At 38.5% G+C, this 21,644-nt stretch overlaps 1 protein-coding gene across 2 annotated transcripts in view; it reads right to left on the bottom strand.

The window, feature by feature from the left end:
• LOC124282709 (excitatory amino acid transporter-like) overlaps window positions 1-21,644 on the bottom strand; it is an 86,951-nt gene that overhangs the window by 6,417 nt on the left and 58,890 nt on the right. For both annotated transcript variants that reach the window (XM_046718732.1, XM_046718738.1), the window contains exons 3-5: window positions 16,646-16,844; window positions 15,652-15,862; window positions 805-1,049 (exon numbers count right to left, since the gene is read on the bottom strand). In XM_046718732.1, the coding sequence (XP_046574688.1) occupies window positions 805-1,049; window positions 15,652-15,862; window positions 16,646-16,844 (655 nt within the window). The remainder of the gene's footprint in view (window positions 1-804; window positions 1,050-15,651; window positions 15,863-16,645; window positions 16,845-21,644) is intronic.

The raw sequence follows: 21,644 nt of genomic DNA, 5'->3' as shown, positions 1-21,644 counted from the left end.
ATTGCGTAGATCGATGCTCATACTGTTGATCACTGGATTATCTGGTCCAGACTCGATTATTTATAGACCCCAGCCATAAAGCTGGAATATTGCTGAGTACGACGTAAAACTAAACTCACTCACTCACTCACTCTGAGCATGAGTATGATGGACTGCTTTGTATGACACTTCAGTGAGTCTTGAAGACAGCTAGAAATTAATGGAGTTTACAGAGCCAATTTCACTTTAGGGACTTTAAGCCACAGTAATGCATTGCAGCCATACCACGTTTAATTTAAGGAGAGATTGACATCCAATGATCAAGGGAAAAACAAAGCGCCTTTGAGCAGCTGAACTGGATATTGGTGCTATACAAATGTTAGCATAATAATAATAAAGACTGATATGCTTTGCTCATATGACTTGATGTAATTAAATCTAAAATCAACTGTATCAGTGAGTGAGTGAGTGAGAGTTAGTTTAGTTTTATGCCGCTTTTAGCAATATTCCAGCAACATCATGGTTGTGAGACCAGAAATGCACTTCACACATTGTACTCATGTCTGGAATCCAACCCGGGTCTTTGGTGTGACAATAGACCAGCTTATTGTACACTGGAGATGAAATAATAAATCCTTCTTGAGCAGTTGATTTAAAATGGTAAAACTAAATTCTCAAATTTTAATGCTTTTTCACAGCAGAAAAAAATTCAAAGATTCAGATATCTTTATGATATTTGTGATGTACAACTGACAATTAACAACACATGGTGTTCAATGACAGAAGACAAATTCACCTTTAGTTAGGAGAGCTGACATCACCTACCTAAAACATTTATTCCATTAGAGTAAGGAAATGTCCGAGTCCATTTTTCTTCCTTCAACAGGACGTATGTGGTGTTGGCTCCTGTGGAGTTGTCTGTCACTGTCGTCATGACCGTTGTCGTGGTGATGGTTTCGTTAAACAGGGCGGTCAGATTAGCATCAACCTCCTCCTCCTCTTTCGCTTTGACATACACTGTTCTTGTGTGCTGGAACCCAGCCTGGAGAATATTGTCTGGGAATATATTCCTGAAACACAGAACAACAATGTTGCAGCAACAGCTACGGCATTTCATCTCATACTTAAACATTTGTTTCAAGATTTTCATTACTTCATGTACATCATATTTATCAAAATATCAACATACGGCTGAAAACTCAGAAAATGAACTTATTAACAGACATGGATGACTTTTCTTAAACAACATGAAAGTATCAGGTTGCTATGATGAGAGTAATTAAATTTTTTAATGTTGGTCAAATTATGAATATAATCTCTTGGTGAAATATATTTTTGAGAGGATAAATGCAATCAACACAAAGAACAGTTTTTTATCTGTGTTTATTAATGAAGCCAACTAAACAAACATAACTCCTATAGACAGACAAATTTGTTCAAACTACCTTAGCCTGTTTTGTTTATATATTTCATATATTTGCTGAGATTTTAAAAAAGTCACTGACATTAACAAAGAGACATTATGTCAATAAAAAAGGATACATGTATTTTAAAATACTATACACTTAGTACTTTTTTATATTCCAAGATTATCAGATGAAATAAACTGTATTTAAATTTATTTAATATATCAATATTTGATGTAAGTGAAACATTGATTGGTAAACAATCAAGATAGTTCATGTCTACAATTTTAGTAAAACAATTTTACATAGTAATATAACTAAACGCAGATGCACGAAAATGAATCCACAGTTAATCCACATTTAATCTTGTATCTGAGAAACAACAACATGTACTGCTGTTGTAAAATATTTCAAAAAGTTGTTTTTCCCCACATATCATTTGAGTTAATTCTGCTGTGGACAAGTTTAAAATTGTAGACTGATTTAATTTCCAGGTTGGTAGAATTTCTCAAGGACGCATTTATCAAGGACGCAATTCCATATAATTTTTTTTTATGATTATAACCACATAAATTTCATACTATTTCTCATATTCATATAGATTTTGTTTGTAATAGGATATACATTGCATTTTATCTTGCCTCACACATAAATGTCATTTTCTGATTGGCTGAGCGCTCTTCTATTATTTTCAGTGTACCCCGCCTACAAGCGAGTAACATTTTCTATGTACCCCGCTGGGAATGCCCAACTCATTTGGTACTTCAGGCTCTGGGAACATAAACAAACATCGAGGGTACATCAGCCCATGTCCCCCTTGAGACCAGTACTTCATGTACATCATAATTTCCGTACATCAATTTCTGGTGTTCCCCGCCGTGATGTTGCTGGAATATTGCTAAAAGCGGCGTAAAACCAAACTCAGTCAGTCCGTACATCATAGGTGATTCAATGTTATTCGAGATAAAGAATTACTACTACGAATACCAAATGAGTTCGGCATTCCCAGCGGGGTACATAGAAAATGTTACTCGCTTGTAAGCGGGGTACATTGAAAATAATAGAAGAGCGCTCAGCCAATCAGAAAACGACATTTATATGTGAGGCAAGATAAAATGCTATGTATATAATATAAAAAACAGTGACTTGCTGTCTGACTGGTCATATACATGCCAGTTACATGTATTGTTGTTTAATTCATTGTATCTGAGCCTTAGATAAATCGTACTTGCCAATATGAGATAATATGCCAAATCATAATTCATACATGAATTCCAAGTCCATCGAAACATCTGTGCTAAGTACAAATGGGATTTGTTGAAAGCTAAATGCTTAGAACCTCTAATCATATATATTTGTGTAAATAAAAAAAATTAATTTGCCTCCTACTCCACACTTTATGAAAAAGATTACTTAAAATGTAGTTTTGAATGTATTGTGACCGAAGCAAAAACACATTATTGTCAGAGTACCAAAAGAATTCACCAGTCCCTCCTCGACCAGAAATTGAGTGGTTCAACCACATCGGAATTCACACTGCAATAAATGGCTTCCACGGTGGCTGAGTGGGTTAGATGGCTTAGCCATTAGGTGCCTGACTCTGAGAGTGGTTTCAAAACCTCAGATCCGACACAACCTAAGAAAAAGTACTAGAATCTGTACTTTACTGTGAAAGTGTAATCCCAAATATAACATATGTGACACATCTTAGCAGTATTTGATTTACAATTACATCTTAGCAGTATTTGAGCTACATCTTAGCTGTATTGGAGCTACATCTTAGCAGTACTGGAGCTACATCTTAGCAGTATTGGAGCTACATCTTAGCTGTATTGGAGCTACATCTTAGCAGTATTTGAGCTACATCTTAGCAGTATTGGAGCTACATCTTAGCAGTATTTGAGCTACATCTTAGCAGTATATTCTGAGCTACATCTTAGCTGTATTGTACATCTTAGCAGCTTTGAGCTACATCTTAGCAGTATTTGAGCTACATCATGGTGTGTCAGCTCGATGATGGCGCTGTATTCGATGATGGAGGAAAAACCTTAGTGATGCAGGTATTAGATATTTATTTTTAGATAATGGGCAAATCTGACATCTGAAACCTTCTTTAAAGGTTTCTGATACAACAAAGGGACACAACTCTGTACAGTAAATTGCTGTATTTCATGAGGCTGACCCCGTGATCTCTCTAGGGATTATCAACTGTTGCCTAAATAATACTTGAAATGTGGCACTAATATTGAGATAGGTAAACAAAGTTTAAGTTATTGGGATCTTGTGAATAGTTTAATGGTCAACAGACACAGGTAAATGACAGACACAGGTAAATGACGGACACAGGTAAATGACTGACACAGGTAAATGGGACACGCCACCTAATATACTTACTTATTCATGTGTTTTGCATTCAGTGTTTAATCTATTTCCCTCTTTTGACAAGATATATTAGTAATGACTATAGTTTTTTTAATCATTTTGGTCTTATATGACTCAGTCACAGTACTGATTGACCCATGTGACCTTGTACATGTTGTAACCAATGACAACCAGCTCAGGTCAAACTGACACTGAGTATGTTGTTTCACATCATAGACAAGCACTCATAAAACCTTCGAGGCATGATAAACAAGGAAACTGTTAAAGCATTGCTAAAGTACAATCCTACTGACATAGCTGGATGAGAACTGGAAATTGGCTGATGTTAAAGCACTGGATCAATGCTTGTCTGTGAAGGACGCTTTGTTGAACAGGACTCTGGGCTTGCTAGGACTGATAAAGCACACCTGGTAATGATTATTCAATTGTCAGTTACAAGCTTCATGTACCACAGTAATGACTCCAGCAGTCTATTCAGAGATATTTACAACACGTTGTATACGATTAGTCCATGTCTCCATGCTCACAGCTTCACAGGGGTGGAAATAACTTTAAAATTGCTAGTGTACTCCGGTACAGTTGCACATTAAAATCACTTGCCCTGATAATTTTTCCACTATACTGGCCACTTTTCTTGTTGGTTTTTAAATAAACAACATAATTAACATTGGAAAGTCAACTGGACACGGTATAGCGTGATATACAAATTTGCTTGCCCGACAGAAAAAAACACTGGACTGGGGTGTCGGGCAATGGGTTATTTCCACCCCTGCTTCAGATCAATGAGTTGCAGATCGGTTCAAAATAGACTAACGCTTAGTCCCTGAATATATATAATTTTGATAGTAACAAATAAAAACATTTGAATTGAAAAGGAGTCCCAGGGAGGCCAAAGATTCAGAACCAGTAGATTGCTAGACTTGCTTCATTTAGGGCTTTAGCATTGCAGGGAGGGCTAGGCAGTAGGGAAAATAATGTGGTTCAGGGGCTGTGAGAAGACTAGGTTCAAAATGGAATAGTTTCTTATCAGAATCATTTTTGTAAATATATTCAGTCAATTCTAGGCTAAAACCACATTTTCATAATGTTTAGATTTAGGCGTTTCCTAATATGTAATGAGTTTTCCTAATATTTAATGAGTGCCCTAGACAATGAAAATTATACATGGGGAGTGTCTCTTATGTATTGTATTTCGATGCTGTATCTAAAGTTACCTCAGTAATTGATAAAAAGGGTTTAAATGATAGATCTCCATAATTCTAAATAATTAATATGTTTGTCAATACCCTTGGGTGAAATTAAACTTCACCTCCTACAAACATGAAGATGTAAGTACATTAATGTCAAATTGTGGAAAAATATCTGCATCAACCATGATACAAAGTTTTGAATGTTTTATAAAACAAATAATGCCTTAGAGTGATGTTTTTATGGTTATGAAAAATATTCCTTCAACAGAGAAGTTATGCAAGCTGAACTTGGTTACTTTAAAGAAATCTACAAATGAAAATTATTCTCCCACAACACTAAAATACAGATTGATTTAACTAAAGGGAAGCAACTCTTCCCAACTTGCCATGGTGTAAACATTCTTATTGGCCAATGCTGCGTCTGTACCACTTCTGGTTGATTACAGTCATATGTGTGTAAATGAAAACAGCACCTAGCCAAGGCTGCTTGTAGTTTGTGAATTCATGTTGGTGTTTCTCATATGGGTCGGTACAATGTTGACGAAGTGCTTTTGCCTAAAGGTCACAAAACAGAATAGCTTTCTCTCTCTCCAATACAGGTTACTGGTATCGTTGGTGATTTGGCATAGAATGTCATTGCTTTGCTGTGTCTGAATTACGGTTTCAAGTCATTTTGCTCCTGGTAGTTACAGAAGCTTTTTTTTGAGTAATTACACAATGTCAGTCGTTTTCAAAAAGGTCCTATTGTCTTCATCAATCCAACAACATTTGGCCCCATAAATCCAATATTTTTTACTGATCTTGGCAATTCTTTTTAATGATTTTCTCTACTCCATCCATTCAATCTGATTAATAAAAACCTTGAAGTGAAAGAAATGGCCTGGCTTTCCAAACAATATAAAATTTCAGCCAAACATTTTTTTATATTTCACCAATTTTTTGTTTTTCTCAATTTGCATTATTCTTACATGTTTGTTTTATCTGCAAGAACATAAGTTTAGCTGGTCTCTAGGAATGTATTAACTTTTCATACTGTTGGTTTGTAACTTCTGCCTACATCTACTATTAATCTGAAAGGTTTCATGATTTGATGAACATTATGTCTGTTCTCAACTATCTCATCTTAATGCACATAAGTATTCATATATCTAACAAAACAAACAAATGAAAAACAAACAACAACAAATAACACAAGTGTTACTGACGCAAGGCCATGACTTGGCATGGGAATGTGCTACAAGAGTCATTCCCCTTGATATCCTTGGACTGCAAGGTCATGATCATATTAATCAGGTAAATCCCAATACAAGCTCTGTGCTGTGGACAGAAGCTTCAGATTGGTCACCCAAATTCTGCCTACAAATAGAAAAGCATGTCAAAACAAACATTACACTAAAAACCCTGCTATAAAAGAACATTCAACGTCTCATGAATTCTTCACCAAGTGCTGAAACAAACTGTAATTAATTCATGCTGCTATCTTATAAATCATGTATCTGTCACACAAGTATTTTGACTGGTGCGGTCTTATTCCATATCATGACACACAAGAAAAGCTGTCAGTTGAAAAGAAAGTTAAAAATATAGAAAAAATATTTATCAGACATATATCATCTGATCAAGTACTAATTACCAACAGATGAAGAAGGCACGTTAGTCCTCCTTTTGTGTTAGCTTGCCAAAATACGGCGTAATACATATCGTATGATACATCATCATTCATGTAATGCAATACACTGTGCATATAGTCCTACAATGCACCTTAGATCATGCCATTACTCACTATTACTTCACTAACATATGTATACAGATGCCATTAAGAATTTGAAAAAATCTTTACAAACTGAATCAAACCAAGTATTTGGGGGAAAATGTACTTTTAATTGTGCGATAGCAGAACATAAGTACCATCTTTGGAACCATGAACAAAAACTAACAAATCCCCACATTTGGATGAGGATGATTAAGTGTATACTTAGTGAGTGAGTGAGTGAGTGTGTTTAGTATTACGCCTCTTTTAGCAATATTCCAGCACTATCACGGCAGGGGACACCAGAAATGAGCTTCAAACATTGTGCCCATGTAGGGAAACGAACCTGGGTCTTCGGTGTGACGAGCAAACGCCTTAACCACTAGGCTACCCCACCGCCCCAAGTGTATACCTAAGTATATCTATAAGTATGTATATCTACAAGTTCATCTGTAGATAAGTATATAGTTCAAGCTGTCAAGTGCTCCACTGCTTTATCTTATCAATTTAAAGTATCTACAGCATCCAGCTGTATCTAATGGTTTTATTTTGAGTAAACATTTAGTTTTTAAAGTCTGGGTGGAAAATGTTCAAAAGGAAATAATTCAATTAATACCAACAACCCATAATATTCAATGAATCAACAAGCAATCACTGTCTGTAGGTCATCCCGACATAGGGACATATTGTAACCTGATTGTTTGCAGCCAGTGAGTTGAGACTGATGTCCATCACATTTTCTACTTAGTTAAATCGATCTGATTGTCTGCGCATGTTGACACGGACCAAGGACATGTGATGTCTCCATAATCAAATATGTTTGTGTAGTTGTGCCTCTGTTTGGTTACAAGGATAAATAAAACTAATAAACAAATGGCTGAGATCAATAATAGCAATCCCATACCTTCAAGTCCTTGCAAGATCTCCAGAATGCAATCTGAATGAACACGTCTTTGTCAACAATGGATACTAAATCATGCATTGCTTGGCTCTGTATGGGGTCTTGTGTAATATAAGTAGATCTTTATTCTGGATTTTTGTAAAAAACCAATGCAGATAGGCATGTAATAGGCTGAAATATAGTTGTCTAAGTAACCCGTGAAGATCCACGTTAGAATTTGGCCTTCAGTAACCCATGCTTGACAACCCTAAAGGCGACTAATGGGATCGGGTGGTCAGACTCGCTGACTTGGTTGACACATGTCATCGGTTCCCAATTGCGTAGATCAATGCTCATGATGTAGACTAACAACTAGTCTCTGAAATGAACATATTTTACTGAAAAATGTTCATAGTAAAAAAAATATATAATATAATGAAAAGGAGCCCTGAGACTTTCTTCATTTTCAGAAGCTGCGGAAATCTAGACTTGCAACATTTTCTAGACTTGCGTGGGCTTTCTTGGATATATTTACTTCAGGGTCTGTACGACAGACTACTCATGATGTTGATGACTGGACTGTCTGGTCCAGACTAGATTATTTACAGACCTCCGCCATATAGCATCCCCTTCAGCTGTACAGAGGATGCATGCAGCAGTTTAATGAAACAATCCCACAACTGTGAGCAAGACTCACTGATACCCCTCACCGTGACTCCGAACTTCAGCTGAACAACAATACCAAACATATTTTGACACCAAAATCACTCTTGGCCCTATCCCAAACAAACTGGGGGACATTTTGACCAAATTGAGATGTTTTCTCCCTTTGCAATGTTAAATAGTTAGGGTCATGATTCCATTCAAATGTGTTAAAGTTACTGGTTGAATAAACTTCCCATGTTTTTTTTAAGTTGACAACATGTAAATTGATGTAACTCTTTCAAAAATGACAGAAACAGAACCAAACTTTGCACGGCACCTCTCCTTTATACAGAAAAACTGTTTTCGAAATTTGACAGCATTTTGACCGATACTTTTCATATTATTGGTTGAACAAATTTTTTATAAGTTAAAACTTGCAAATTGATGTAATTCTTGAAAACATTAAAATATCATAATCAAAATCGCACTGCACCTCTCCTTCAGAGAAACAACTATTGTTTTCCAGTGTTTTGTTGAACGAAAATGTCTTCAGATGGACGGACAGACAGAATTCCTTGATATAACTATATACCCCCGACCTACAATAATTTTAAGTGAGTGAGTGAGTGAGTGAGTATGGTTTTACGCTGCTTTTAGCAATATTCCAGCAATATCGTGGCAGGGGACACCAGAAATGGGCTTCACACATCGTACCCATGTGGGGAATCGAACCCGGGTCTTCGGCGTGATGAGCGAACGCTTTAACCACAAGACTACCCCACCGCCCAATAGTTTTAAGTATACCAACAACATGATGATAATGATACTGGTGAAAAAAACCCACACTATTTGTTCCAAAGACTCTTCCACTCAAGTGTATGCTCTTTGTAGTGATAATAATGATGGCCCTCCACCACTTCACCCAAGGTTGTTTATCATGTGGATAACAGACGCCAAATAAATGAGGCTCACCTACATAACTGAATGAAAACACTCAGTGCCGGCAATATAGGGAGCCCTCATTGTGGAGATAGATATATCGTCTTAATAAGCTTCACGCTGCTTCTTCACTGTCAGGGTCCTTAGGTATCAGTGAGTGAGTTTAGTTTTATGCCACACTCGGCAAATATTCCAGCTATATGGTCTGTAAATAATCGAGTCTGGATCGGACAATCCAGTGATCAACAGCATCAGAATTGACCTACTCAATTAGGATACGATGACAGGTGTCAACCAAGTCAGTGGCCTGACCACAATAAATAAGGTTTTTACGGAAGATGTCCTAGACAATCTGATCTTGTTTGAAAGCTTACTCAGGTAACAGTGACAAAATATGGGTTTATTTTCAAAGAGAAGCCAACAAAACAAAGTCTTCAATGATTAGATGTGACTCTTATTCAATAATGTACTTTTCTATTCGATTTTACTTTGGTTTCGATTCAGTTTTGTACAGTTATTGTTAGAAAATCAGAAAGCTAAATAAGCCATATTCCTGATGAAATGAAAGTATGTCATTAATAAAAAGGAAACTGGGAATAACTGACTTGCCTTTAAACTTTATAATGAAAATGCTTACAACAATTGATGACAGACATTACAACATGATGTTTTAGTTCCTGACGATACTTTATTTGAAACAACGAGCTGTGGTAATAGCAAACTAAAATTAGCAAAAATCAAAATCTCAGTAGCAATCCTTTTAAATTTGTTATAACTGTAGTTTACGGTAGTTTTTATAGTTTTTCATACATCTGTAAATTTATCTCCATTTGGAACATCATCCTCTGAACCACAGCTCAGCTGTCACATCACTGACAAGTAATGGCAGCGGAATGTGAGGTTCAATCCACAACATCCTGGAATGCATGTCCACAATGTGCAGAGGTATAGGAACAATCTGCAGACTCTGTGAACCATGTCCCAGGAGACAGGACAGTACACAGAAACATCTGTACACCATTTCCTGGCAGCTGACCTAGCGCTAGTGCCCTTTACTGGGGAGATGACTGACAGTGGAACACACACTGGTGACTCCACTGCCTACTGTGCTAGGCCAGAAGGTTTTATTTTATGGTTTACACACACTGGTGACTCCACTGCCTACTGTGCTAGGCAATGAGGTTGTATTTTATGGTTTACACACACTGGTGACTCCACTGCCTACTGTGCTAGGCCAGAAGGTTGTATTTTATGGTTTACACACTATCAAGAAATGCAAATTTTGTGTTAAACTCCTGGCTGACAATTGTTGTTTCTGAAAAGGGAAATGGCTTAGAATGGATGCCAACGTCGAAGTGTCGACACAACAGTATGGAAGCTTTGCTCCAAGGGTGTACTGAATGGTAAGCCTATGGCTGTATAGTAATTCTATCCTTTAAAGAGGCAAGTCTAGATCAGCGGATTAAGGACGCCAGTCTGTTAGCGGGACAATGTGTTCATTTTATTCATAGTCTTTTAGAAATTATCATTTAAACTAGTTTTATTACCTTAGAGACTTGTGTAAGTCTATATGGAAGTGTACATGCCTATCAACTCCATCATCAGAAACAACATGCCCTGAGCAAGGCCAGACCTTGTTAATATTTATAGTTTATGAATATGTATAACAGGGTTTTACATATTGCAGAAATGTGCATCCAGTATGTATAATGTATAGAATAGATGTAGAAAAATATATATTGAATCATCAGGGACACACAAGTGTGTGTGAGTGAGTGAGTGAGTGAGTGAGTGAGTGAGTGAGTGAGTGAGTGAGTGAGTGAGTGAGTGAGTGAGTGAGTGAGTGAGTGAGTGAGTGAGTGAGTGAGTGAGTGAGTGAGTGAGTGAGTGAGTGAGTATATTCAAGCAATACCACAGTGGGGGTCACCAGAAATGAGCTTCACACATTGTACTTGTTTGGGGAATCGAACCCAGGGCTTTGGCATGACAAGCGAATGCATTAACCACTAGGCTACCCCACTGTCCCCACAATAATATTAACTGAACAACATTCTTGACACTCACAATAAAGTTCCTGTACTTAAAGTAGTCATCAAATCTGTCAGTACAGTATGCTACACCATTTCATTACTTTAGGGGACCCTCAAAGTTCCGGTATTAAGTAGGGGCCTGGGTTTTGTAGGTCAAGGTCACACCCTGTAAAGGGTATTAAAGCAGCTTCAATCATAAACAAGCACTGCACTACACCATAGTTGTGTTGAAGGGGTATAGAACTGCTGAGTAATTTTGTCAAAATCGTCTGAGCTAAAACCATGTTTGTTCTCTCAAGCTTGATGTCCAACAAAAATCAATTTGCATCCTATTTAGCCAAATTTCTATGTACTTTATCTAAATCTTAAAGCAAATTTAGGAAAAAAGCATGGTTAGATTAAATAAATGTGATTTTGCTAAATATAACACACCGAGGCATTTAGCGTCACTTTCAATGCAGAAATGTGTGGCTACCAGCAAGTATCAAAGTCTCTCATCTTAATCTGCCCTATTATTACTAACACTTACTTTCATTCTAACATTAAAAGAGGATACATGTATATCTTTTACCAATTTGAGAAGTATTACTAATACTTGACATGGGTGATGTATCAGTCCAGATGCATCCATGGGGTTGTGGGGTAGGCTAGTGGTTAAAGTGTTCACCGTGTTCAATTCCAAATTTAATATGTGAAGCCCATTTCTAGTCTCCCCAGCACGTCCGGGTAGCCTAGTTGTTAAAGCGTTAGCTCGTCACGCCGAAGAACCGGGTTCGATTCCCCATATGGGGCAGTTGTGAGAAGTCCATTTCTGGTGTCCTCCGCCATGATATTACTGGAATATTGCTAAAAGCGGTGTAAAACTAAACTCCCTCACTCTAGTCTCCCCAAACAACATAGTACTTCTTTAAGCAGTGTATGAAATAAGCCAAAAACCCAGCCAGACATCAGGGCTGGTAACTTCAAAATGTTATCTGACCAAAATGGATATAACCAGACCAGACACCAAGATATGCTGAATTTACTCAGATATATGGAACATCTAAAAACTTTACCAGACCATTGGGGCCCGCTAGCTGTAAATTTAGACCGTCCGTCTCGGGTGGTCGGACGGGCCTTATTTCATACACTGCTTTAAGTGGCATTTAGAAGCATGTGTGTGAAGAAGAAGAACTTTTTTGGATTGACAACTTCTTATAATAGGAGCTATGGTCCATAAACCAAACAATTCCCAAGTATTGCCTACCAAGCTCCACGTGGGAACATGTTTGTTGTATTAGTGGTGTTAGTGGCTGCCTGTGTGTGTAGTTGTTAATGAAGGAGCCTGTCAGTCAGCAGCAAACAATTTCCAAGCACCTCAGCAGCCCATCAAGGGCTTCTCTACATGTGTGGTGATGAAACTTGCCACTCTTTCATCAACGCTGGAATGATGTACCCATAACACAGGCTCAGCATCCATTCCAACTCTTTCATTGGCACAGACAGAAATATTCCAGCTGTGGGTTTATGTGACATTTATATGGCGGCGGTCTGTAAATAATCAAATTTGGACCAGACAACCCTGTGATCAAAGGCATGAGTATTGATCTATGCAATTGGGATATGATGACATGTGAAGAGTCAGACCAGACAATCCAGTGATTGACATCATGACCATCAATCTACACAACTGGGGAATTATGACACGCATCAACCAAGTCGGTGAGCCTGCTACCTGATCCTGTTAGTCGCCTCTTACAACAATCCTGGAATGCTGAAGATAAATCCTAACCTGAATCATTTTATATATTCATGTGACAGGTGACAGATGTTATGCGACAGACCTTCACTTAGGAACAATTCTTTAACACATTAAACAGCAGTTCATAATAATGAATTATCTGTTATTGATAGGCAAACTGGGAAGACAACATCTGTTTGTCCCAAACTTTGTATACTTGCAAAGTTCTCATGTTTTTATATTCAGAGACATTTTACTGCATTGAAGTAAAACTGCGCACTAATGCATTCTCCTCTTCATTCTGTTTTCAGTGGGGGCGGCGGGGAAGCCTAATGTTTTAAACGTTTGCTTGTCATGCCGAAGACACAGGTTCAATTCCTCACATACATAAAATGTGTGAAGCCCATTCCTCGTGTCCCCTGCCATGATATTTTTGGAATATTGCTAAAAGTGGCATAAAACTAAACTCACTCACTCTGTTTTCAGTGAATACATCATCCCAAAGCTGAAAAACCATTACCATTAATGAATCTACAAGTTGGAAATTACAATTTGGAAATTTGTATCGCCATCTACTGTTATCTGCTGACGATCAGCTTCTGAAAAGGCCTTAATCAATTCTTCGATTTGGTTCTGTGGATTGGTTATTCAACAACAGTTCACTGTGTATCTGCATCTAGGTGAGATCAGTCAGAAATGTTATATTTAAAACATTATTCATCCTCAGTGTTCCAATACATTAATCTCAATTCCATTATGTAAATACTCTGGGGACATTTGATTCTGGTTTAAATGCAGCAGCATTAAATATAAACTTCCAATCAAACTGTCATGCCAACCAGAAACATGCAGGTGACTGTTATCACCAGCTTGTACTTGAGTGAGATGTGGAACACGTATCATTGCTCTTCCAGATTTAATAAGTGTCAGGCGAAGCTGTGTTAGTGCATTGTGGAAGAGATGGGGCTAAAACATGACACTGAGTGAGTGAGTGAGTGAGTGAGTGAGTGAAGTAAGTGAAGTAAGTATGGTTTCCAGCAATATCACTGCAGGGAAAACATGACACTGAGTGAGTGAGTGAGTGAGTGAGTGAGTAAGTGAAGTGAAAGTATGGTTTCCAGCAATATCACTGCAGGGAAAACATGACACTGAGTGAGTGAGTGAGTGAGTGAGTGAGTGAGTGAAGTAAGTGAAGTAAGTATGGTTTCCAGCAATATCACTGCAGGGAAAACATGACACTGAGTGAGTGAGTGAGTGAGTGAGTGAGTGAAGTAAGTATGGTTTCCAGCAATATCACTGCAGGGAAAACATGACACTGAGTGAGTGAGTGAGTGAGTGAAGTAAGTGAAGTAAGTATGGTTTCCAGCAATATCACTGCAGGAAAACATGACACTGAGGAGGAGTGAGTGAGTGAGTGAGTGAGTGAGTGAAGTAAGTGAAGTAAGTATGGTTTCCAGCAATATCACTGCAGGGAAAACATGACACTAAGTGAGTGAGTGAGTGAGTGAGTGAAGTAAGTATGGTTTCCAGCAATATCACTGCAGGGAAAACATGACACTAAGTGAGTGAGTGAGTGAGTGAGTGAGTGAAGTAAGTATGGTTTCCAGCAATATCACTGCAGGGGAAGCATGAAATTAGCTTCACACATTGTACCCATGTGGGGAATCGAACCCGGGTCTTGGGGATAAAGAAACTATGTTGGTAAATAATTCCATGGTTTTCATCACAATGGGATGATGCATGACACACTCAGTAACAGTGTGAGTGAGTGAGTTGGGTTTTATGCGACTTTTAGCCATATTCCAGCAATATCACAGCCGGGGACACCAGAAATGGGCTTCACACATTGTACTCATGTGGGGAATTGATCCCGGGTCTTTGGCGTGACTAGTGAACGCTTTAACCACTAGGCTACCCCACCTCCCCACTCAGTAACAGAGGGGGGTGGTGGGGTAGCCTAGTGGTTAAAGCATTGGCTCGTCATGCCGAAGACCTGGGTTCAAATCCCCACATGGATACAATGTGTGAAGCCCATTTCTGTTGTCCCCCGCCGTGATGTTGCTGGAATATTGCTAAAAGCGGCGTAAAACCAAACTCAGGCAGGCAGTAACAGAGGATAGACACTTCAAGGAAGTAACCTAAATCACATCAACATTTCTGGCAGGTGAGGCACTTGACAGCTTCAACATCCTTAAAGTAACTTCCGCTATAACAGATCATTGGTTTTACATACATTTGGCACCATGAGGCCCAATGCATATATTTAAAAAAATGTTTTCAAAATATTCACTGAAACCATTTCTATCATTAATTTAGGGAGACAGTTTAACAGATGCAATTCATGGCCTTATGAAGGACCCTGCGAATTTGATTAACTTCTGTGGAGAAACTGATAGAAGCGTCATCTATGTTTGTGGAGAAACTGATAGAACCGTCATCTATGTATGTTTGGTCATCAATTAGAAACTTTTAATATAAAGTTTTCATAACCCATCTTACAGAAATAAGATTGATTCTGTATCACACCCACAAGTATCATTTCCTTTCAAAATGATAAATATGTATAAATCAAGACTAATAAGCCATTCATGTTCCTGACAGACAAAAGTCTTGATATTTCTCAAACAACACTCTCAACAAGATAATAGTACCTCCTTTCAATAAATACACAAATAATTAGCAGAACAAAGACAACACTGAAATGTCGGCCCGTCATTATAAATATCTTACCTAATGAGATCCAGGAAGGCATCAGTGGACGATGGTGGCTTCTCATCAGTAGCATCCATCAGTGACTTTCCCGGGCCAGTGTGCTTGCCGGGGTGAATGGACACGACCAGGATGATTCCAATAATGATGGCTATGAATGTTGTTGTGAAGTAGTACACAATGGCTCGGAGACCCATACGACCACTAGACTTTGCATCCAGAGAAGCGAGACCTGTAAAGATAAGTTTCAATAATGATGGCTATGAATGTCATGGTGGAATGGTACAAAATGGCTCAGAGACCAATAAGACCGCTAGACATTACTTTTAATGTAATGAGCGAGTGAGTGAATGAGTTTACTTTTATGCCGCACTCTGCAGTATTCCAGCTATATGGCGGTGGTCTGTAAATATTCGAGTCCAGACCAGACAATCCAGTGATCAACAGCATGAGCATCGATCTACGCAATTGGGATACGATGACATGTATCAACCAAGTCTGACCATCCGATCCCTTTAGTCGCCTCTTACGACAAGCATGGGTTACTGAAGATCATTTCTAACCCGGATCTTCATGGGTACTTTTAATGTAAACATTTTAGGCTTGCTCTTTAAGTCTGCACTCAGCAATATTCTAGTTTTATCATGGCGGCAAGTAAATACCTGGGTCAGGAAATCCAGTGATTGACACCTTGACCATCAAGCCACATACTCAGGATATGAATGAGTGAGAGAGTAAGGTTTTACGCCGCTTTTAGCAATATTCCAGCAATATCACAGCGGGGGACACCAGAAATGGGCTTCACATATTATACCCATGTGGAGAATCGAAACCCGGTCTTCAGCGTGACAAGCCAACGCTTTAACCACTAGGCTACCCCACCGCCCCCTCAGGATATGAAAAATTCCAGAAAACAAATCACCAAACTGACCACCTGATCGATTTAGTTGCATGTTACAAGTCACAGATTTTCTGAAATGGGATTTCATAAAACAATAAGTGTAATAATTCAAACCTGTTATCATGGACGATACAATGAGCGGCAAAATGAGGCATTTCAACATCCGCATCAGCAAGTCTCCCGGGAAGGAGATCAGCATGATGGTGTCGGGAGACGGAGTGCTCAGTCTGGACAAGAAGCCCACCAGCACTCCAAAGAATACAGCGATGACTGTCAGCACCAACAGCAGGTTCTTCCTCATCCATTTGAGACACTAGAACAAGAACAGCGACATTAGACAGGAACACAATGTAAGGTTCTATGACGTGTTCCACAAAGTGATGTTACCCAGTGACATTACCCTAAGCTGTCATACATCTGTGTTAACTGACTGACTGACTGAGGTCGGTTTTACGCCGCTTTTAGCAATATTCCAGCAACATCACGGCGGGGGACACCAGAAATGGGCTTCACACATTGTACCCATGTGGGGATTCGAACCCGGGTCTTCAGCGTGATGAGCCAACGCTTTGACCACTAGGCTACCCCACCGCACCACATCTGTGTTAACCTCGGAGGGTGTTACCATCATTCAACAAAGTGATTGTAGCCCTGAGCCTGTCGAAAGTCTATGTTAAAGGATGGGTGTTACGATTAGTGGTGGTCCGATTAATTGAAATAATCAAAGATTGGTCGTAGTGACTAAACGACCAAGCAATCGATCACAATTTCTCATAATCGAACACAAACAATTCTGGAACACTTGTTTTCATTAAGAATATTTTTCACATGGTTGGTTTTGTCTGTTACATTTCGTAAGCACTACAAGCTCGTTTCCAGTCACGATTGAATTTATCTTAAAGATTCCAAAAATTTATGTTCCTAACATACTAGACATCCTTTAAAGATGTGAAATTTTGCCAAAAGAACTACTTTTCCCCCCCTTATTTTTATGTGCATTAACAAATTTCATAAATGACGCTAACCAATTTTTTTTTTTCGATGATTGATCGGTAGTAATGAACCAATCATCAATTATGAGATTTTAACCAATTCCCAACACTAGTTACGATCATTCTACAAAACGATCGTATGTATAGAATGGATGCAGAAAATATATATATAGCATCTGGAGGGACAAACACAATATGTATCAGTTGTACCAGTGTAGCCAGTGCTTCCTAGTTTGAGCTAATTATAGTATATCTTATGGTATGGTTATGTAGGTGTAGCAATGATCGTAGCCAATGTATTAAGAATGGGCTTAAGAAGTTTGTAGGGCTACGACTGACTGACTGAGTTTGGTTTTACGCTGCTTTTAGCAATATTCCAGCAATATCACGGCGGGGGACACCAGAAATGGGCTTCACTCATTGTATCCATGTGGGGATTCGAACCCGGGTCTTCGGCGTGACGAGCCAACGCTTTAACCACTAGGCTACCCCACCGCCCCTTGTAGGGCTACGAATGTTTCGAGAATAGCTAGCCAGGAGATGAGAGGAAGCAGAAGGAGAAGATAAGAAGCAGGAGAAGTGAAGAAGCAGAAGATAAGGAGAAGAAAAAGGAGGAAGAGAAGGAGAAGAAACTAAGAAGAGGAAGCAGAGAAGAAACATAAAAGAAGAAAAAGAAGAAATGTTAATGCTCAGATTTAATTTATTTCTTTGAATGCAGTTTGAACATCTTTGCTATAATAACTCTGAAATGAAACCGGAGGATTTAATAAGTCAGTTTAAAATGTATTCACATTTGTCTGGCTTGTCTATTTTAATACATTACAAAAACATCCAACACAAGCACAAAAATCAAACATAAACAATTCTTTGTTTTAATTATACATGTAACTGATCAAACATATGGTATGTATAGTCTCTGCACACTTCAAACACCATAAAGAGAACTAATCCCTTCCAGAGCTGTAGATAACTTTTTGGGTCATTGAGTTATGTACTCGCTTGTGCTCATCTCAATTGGGTATCCTAATTTTCCTTTGAGTAACCAAATAAATTGTACTCACCTCATTCAAACTCAATTGGGTATTTTGCCATTTTCCATTAATTTAAAATATATAATAAAGTTTAAATGTTAGTGTTTGTTATTCATATTTGATCTGTAATATGAGAAACGATAAGAAAGACTACAAGTTGTCGAGTTCATGTCCTGAAATAGAACCTCTAAATATACCTCAGTTATTTTATCTATCCACCAGTATGCAAGCTAAGATTTGACATTTTTGTGTGTACACATGTAAGATCACATTTAATGAGTATTTACAAAAATTCAAGCGTACTTGTACGCAATAGACTTAATAGGAATTGAGTTTTCACATAAATATTTGCGTAATTTACGCAGATACGCAGCTTATCTGTACCTCTGCCTTCTGATAATACATACATGTTCACGTTACTGTAAATATAGTAAACATCCTTCTACAGATATATAATTTCATTTCCCATTCAAGCTACATAGTACAAGTTCTTATTACCAGCAAATAATGATTCATACCACGACTGACTACAACCACTCACTATCAAATTATCATATCGCCCTTTTACTGTCATATATTTGAATTGTAACCTCTCAACAGATACGGAGCAAATAGCTTCAAAAGCAATAAGCATTGTCACTAAGGTGACATAATCCCCCGCCGCAAGTTATCAAATCAAACTTAAAAGTAATGAAAGTGAAGGTAGTAGTTTAAGATGAAGTTAAATGTCAACAAAAACATGACCAGTCAACCTCTCTTGATATCTTGCTCTGTAGTTGTTCAAATGCACAAATATTTTCAAGGTGAGGTGAAATTGTATTTAACCTGCTGTGCTTGAGAATATTTCGCTCATATGATGATGTGCATGCATGTGTATGTGTATGTGAGACTGCTTGTACTAGCCCCAGACTTAAGCTGGTTTTATAGTTCTAGCTCACTGAGATACCATGCCGCAGTGAAGCATGAATACCCAACTCAGACACATTATACTGACTCCGAGCCGACCAGTTCTTCTTGTACCCATTAATGCCGAGCGCCAGGCAGGGACCAACAAGTACCATATTTTAACATCTTTTTGGTATGACGCGGTCGGGGATCGAACCCGCGACCTTCCGCTCTCCGGGCGGATGCTCTAACCACTACACCACGGAGGCGGTCAAATATTTTCAAGACTCACTTTGACCTTGACATGAATGTCTTAGTGTATGAAATATGCAAAATTAGTAATAAAGAAATTGCTTTAAAAAACATTCAGGGAAGTCGTGAAAGTCCATGAAGAAAATCCAGTGAACTGTTCTTGAGATATCTTGCTGACAATCTTAACATGCAGTTTAATATGCTGAAATCTTCAAAGTGTCGCCGTGACCTTGAAAATTAAGTGAAGGTCACCAAAATCGACTGGGCCTTGCACCTTCCCTAGATGAAGCTTGGTGTCAAATATGAAGAAAATCCAGTTAATGGTTCTTTAGGTATCTCGCTGACAAGCTTAACATGAAGCTTCACATGATAAAATCTTCGTGTTGCCATGACCTTGAAAATTAAGTGAAGGTCACCAAAATCGACTAGGCCATGTGCCTTCCTTAGATAAAGCTTGGTGTTGAATATGAAGAAATTCTGGTGAACGGTTCTTGAGATATCTCGCTGACAAGCTCAACATGCATGTTAACATGCTGAAATCTTCAAAGTGTCGCTGTGACCTTGAAAATTAAGTGAAGGTCACCAAAATCGACTGGGCCCTGCGCCTTCCCTAGATAAAGCTTGGTCTTGAATATGAAGAAAAATCCAGTGAACAGTTCTTGAGATATCTCGCTGACAAGGTAAAACGTTAAAGTCCTCTTGTGACCTTGAATTGAAGGTCAAGGTCACCAAACCTGACTGGAACCTTTCTTATACTGTGATGAACCTAGGTACCAAATATGAAAAGAATCTAGTCAACGGTTCTTAAGATATTCCAATTCGTACATACGTACGGAACCTAATACTATATCCCCGCTTCGCGCTAAACGCGTGGCGGGGATAATAACTCAGTCGAGGGAGAATTTAATACACTAGATTTATATGACATGTCCATGTGAAAGGTTGGTTGAATAATACATGGGATGTTTTAACAAGGGGTGGACTGTTGAGAGTTGGTGAAACAGACTATAGCGTAGTAATGGGTCCCATCCACAACAATACAGTGAAATGTCAGCAGTGGGGCCAAATACATCTGTTGCACTGAGATTCCCAGTACGTGGATGAGCCTCACACCTGACAATCACAGGATATGGGTTCACTAGCAATAAACCAGGACACAAACACGCTTAAACAGACGAACATTGTCGGCTCATGAATATAATAGCTCCAAGTTTGGCTGGTAGCTATATATTGATATGAATGAATCCTTTCTTCTGTCAGGATGGTTCCCAGGGCCCCGTTTCACAAAGCTATCACAGCGCTAAGACTGTCGTAAGTCCATGCTACAGTATAGGAGGTACGATTACTACGAGAAAAGATACGAGATCTTAGGCTTACGAGAGCTTTGTGAAACGGGGCCAAGGATTGTTTAAATCAGTTGTAGACATATCTTGTTTTCTTTAAAGAAGACAGCAGTAGATTGGTTTGGTCTCTTTTCACATGCTTCTGATTGAAGAAAAAAAAAAACACTTTGAGAAGATAATGGACTTGTAACTTCCTGTGGAGTCACATCCTCCTGAAAACACACCTGTTACACCCTTTACCAACTAAAATGCAATTCCTTGGCCATGTACGCTGCACTGGTCTAGAGAGCCAGTGTCTGGCCACATGGGCCGACAGGTGATATCTTCACATTTGTATCAGTATCCACCATGGGGTTTGTGTAGCCAGGTAATATTGAGACTTACTGCACTGTGGTACATAAGGTGCTGATGAGGGTCAAGTTGGGGATCTATTGCATCACCTTGTGAAGATGTAGATTTTCTTTAAATGTCACATATATAGTATGGCAACAATGAGACTTGATTGACATCTTTAAGTGTCACTTATATGCAATGGCAACAATGAAGACTGGATTGACATCTTAAAGTGTCACTTATATGCTTGTCTCTGATGAACATCTACACACAGAAA

This window comes from Haliotis rubra, unplaced genomic scaffold (genome assembly GCF_003918875.1).
Source record: "Haliotis rubra isolate DU_JTF1 unplaced genomic scaffold, ASM391887v1 Scf109, whole genome shotgun sequence".
In the NCBI taxonomy this organism is placed as follows: domain Eukaryota; kingdom Metazoa; phylum Mollusca; class Gastropoda; order Lepetellida; family Haliotidae; genus Haliotis; species Haliotis rubra.
The sequence above is the reverse complement of the archived record's forward strand: the minus strand, read 5'-3'. Positions and strand labels throughout refer to the sequence as shown.